Genomic DNA, 2,442 nt, shown 5'->3' on the forward strand with positions numbered 1-2,442 from the left:
ATTAGATCTACTATAATATAACTCACTCTAAGTATGAATTCTACAGGATAGGGGTCCATCTGGGGCATTATTATATTTATTTTTGAAAATAACACAATATGCCTGTCTTTTGGAAAAACGAAAAAAAAAAAATGGGCATAGACTTGAACACATTTATAGAATAAGTAAATACATAGGAGAGCAACCAACTTATTTAGCATGCTAAACTAATATCACTTAACTTTCTTCCCATAATAAGAATGTCCTTTTAAAAGTGGAGGAATACAAGGTTTTCCAAAGTCCTCAAATTATTTGATTACTGTATGTAAAAATTAATGTCTAACTAAGTAATTTAGCTTATGTAACGGATCCCACTATAGGTTAAACTTCTGAGTCCAGATATTGATAATAGAGGGGTCAACAGAATCACTGAATTTTTGAGCTGGAAAACAACTTAAAATATGTATGGACTTAGATGTAAAGTTCCAAGAGATCAAGTGACTTGTTCTATGGTCACACAGTAAATGACAGAGCAAGAACTAAAACCCAGGGACATAAACTACAAGTCCAGTGTTTTTCGGTGCAAAATAGTAGTCTTACTACTTTAAATTATTTTATATTGGTTTAATGTTCTGTAGGATGTATATAAATTATTCTTTTATTTTTATCCATAATTACAGTTTTGAGAAGAAAAAGAGTTATAAATTTGTTATGATTGAAACAATTAAGTAAAATTCTAGAAAATCTGCCAATAAGTTTTAACAAAATAAAGCAAATAATTTGTTTACTAGTTCTAAATTTTATGTGAATGCTATTTTTCTTCAGAATATCACATTTGCAGTTGGCATTAAAGATTAAACATAGAATTTGCATCTCTGAATAATGTTTGCCCCAAAATGTAATTCATAAATGTGAATATATAAACTGTTCACAAAATCCCAGGTGATAAACTTACATCCAGCCATTTGTCCACAGTGCTCTCCATGTCTGTTTTCACCAAAATGAAATCACTACTGTGAATTTTTTTCAGCTCAGATAACAACTGTTTTCCTTTACTGGTAAAATTATCCAATTCCTTCTGTTTATTACACATTTCATTCCTGGCAGTTTCATGCTGGGGACAAAAATGTTTCCTTAATTAATAAAATCATCAATGGTAAGTCAAGTTTAAAAACATTTTCCTTTAAGAAATTTAATGCGTGAATGATGTTGTGCAGAAACCAGTGATATTAATAAACTATGTAATATAATTTTCTTGAATTGCTAGAATCCTAAGATATCAGTATTCTTAAAAAGAAAAAGTTAAGCTTGTCAGCATGAATTATCTACATCTAAATGTACTGACAAGATTTGTATAAAGAATGCTTTATGAATTAAAAAATACTAAATACTAAAGTATTCTACTAAAATAAACACATTTTGAATTATTACCTTGGATAAAGCCCATTTAAGATCCTCTTCATCTTTTATAGCAGTTTTGGTTACAATGACATTGCTGGCATTTTCTAAGACTTTAGACACAGCTGATTTCAAGTTCTGATATTCTCTCATTAAGTCAATAAGTCCACAGCATTGACCCTGGCTATAATGATTAAAGAAAAGACATCATTTATTTTCATGTGTCAGGGAAGAGAAGCGTTGACTGCAATTGGACCTGATTTATAACCGCATATTCATAGATGGATGTTGGAATCAAGAGAAAACCATATTTTTACCTACTGAGTTCAAAAGAGTGCTGGTCAATCTCACTTAGTCTAATGTCCAAAATGTTCTCATGAATGAAGAATGCCCACAGCCATTAAAATAAAATCTGTGACCTCAATGACATGCAAAGATAAATATATGTTCTTGAAAATTCAAACTTATGTAGGTGTCACCAAATTTCTGTTTTTTTAAATTGTTCCTTGATTTAATTACTTATAGTAGTATGTGTTGAAGGGAAGCAAAACAAAACAAAACAAATAAAAAACACTATTTGATAATTAAATACATATGAGGTTTTTTTTCTATTTCAATGTCACAAATTTTCATTGACTATGAATCCCCTGAAAATTGTCAAAGTAAGAAGATAGTTTTTGTTCATAAAAGTAAAATGCCTTTGAACAAGTAATTCTAAGAATTCTTCCAAAGAAAGAGATGTGCACTAAGATTTAGGTAAAGTGATATTTTTCTCACCAATATTTATAATAGGAGAAAAAATAGAAATAACTCAAATGTTAAAAATAGGCCAATAATTAAATAAATTCTGATACATTCTTATAACTGAATATTGTGCAACCTCTAATAAAGCATAATTTAGAGAATGTCCAGGGCTATTTATTGAAAAAACTATTCTTTCTCCATCAAACTGCCTTTGTCAAAAATCAATTGAGCATGTATGTGTGGCTCTATTTCTGAACACTCTATATGTTCCATTACCCTTTGAATTCACACTAAAACCAGGTAGTGTGAGTTCAATTCTTT

General features: G+C 29.5%; 1 protein-coding gene across 1 annotated transcript in view; it reads right to left on the reverse strand.

Moving 5' to 3' along the window:
• Nucleotides 1-2,442, reverse strand: part of SYNE1 (spectrin repeat containing nuclear envelope protein 1) — a 145,697-nt gene that overhangs the window by 27,112 nt on the left and 116,143 nt on the right. The window contains exons 39-40 of the mRNA XM_023532164.1: nt 1,411-1,561; nt 935-1,093 (exon numbers count right to left, since the gene is read on the reverse strand). Of these exons, the coding sequence (XP_023387932.1) occupies nt 935-1,093; nt 1,411-1,561 (310 nt within the window). The remainder of the gene's footprint in view (nt 1-934; nt 1,094-1,410; nt 1,562-2,442) is intronic.

Source organism: Pteropus vampyrus, unplaced genomic scaffold (genome assembly GCF_000151845.1).
Source record: "Pteropus vampyrus isolate Shadow unplaced genomic scaffold, Pvam_2.0 Scaffold78, whole genome shotgun sequence".
Classification (NCBI taxonomy): domain Eukaryota; kingdom Metazoa; phylum Chordata; class Mammalia; order Chiroptera; family Pteropodidae; genus Pteropus; species Pteropus vampyrus.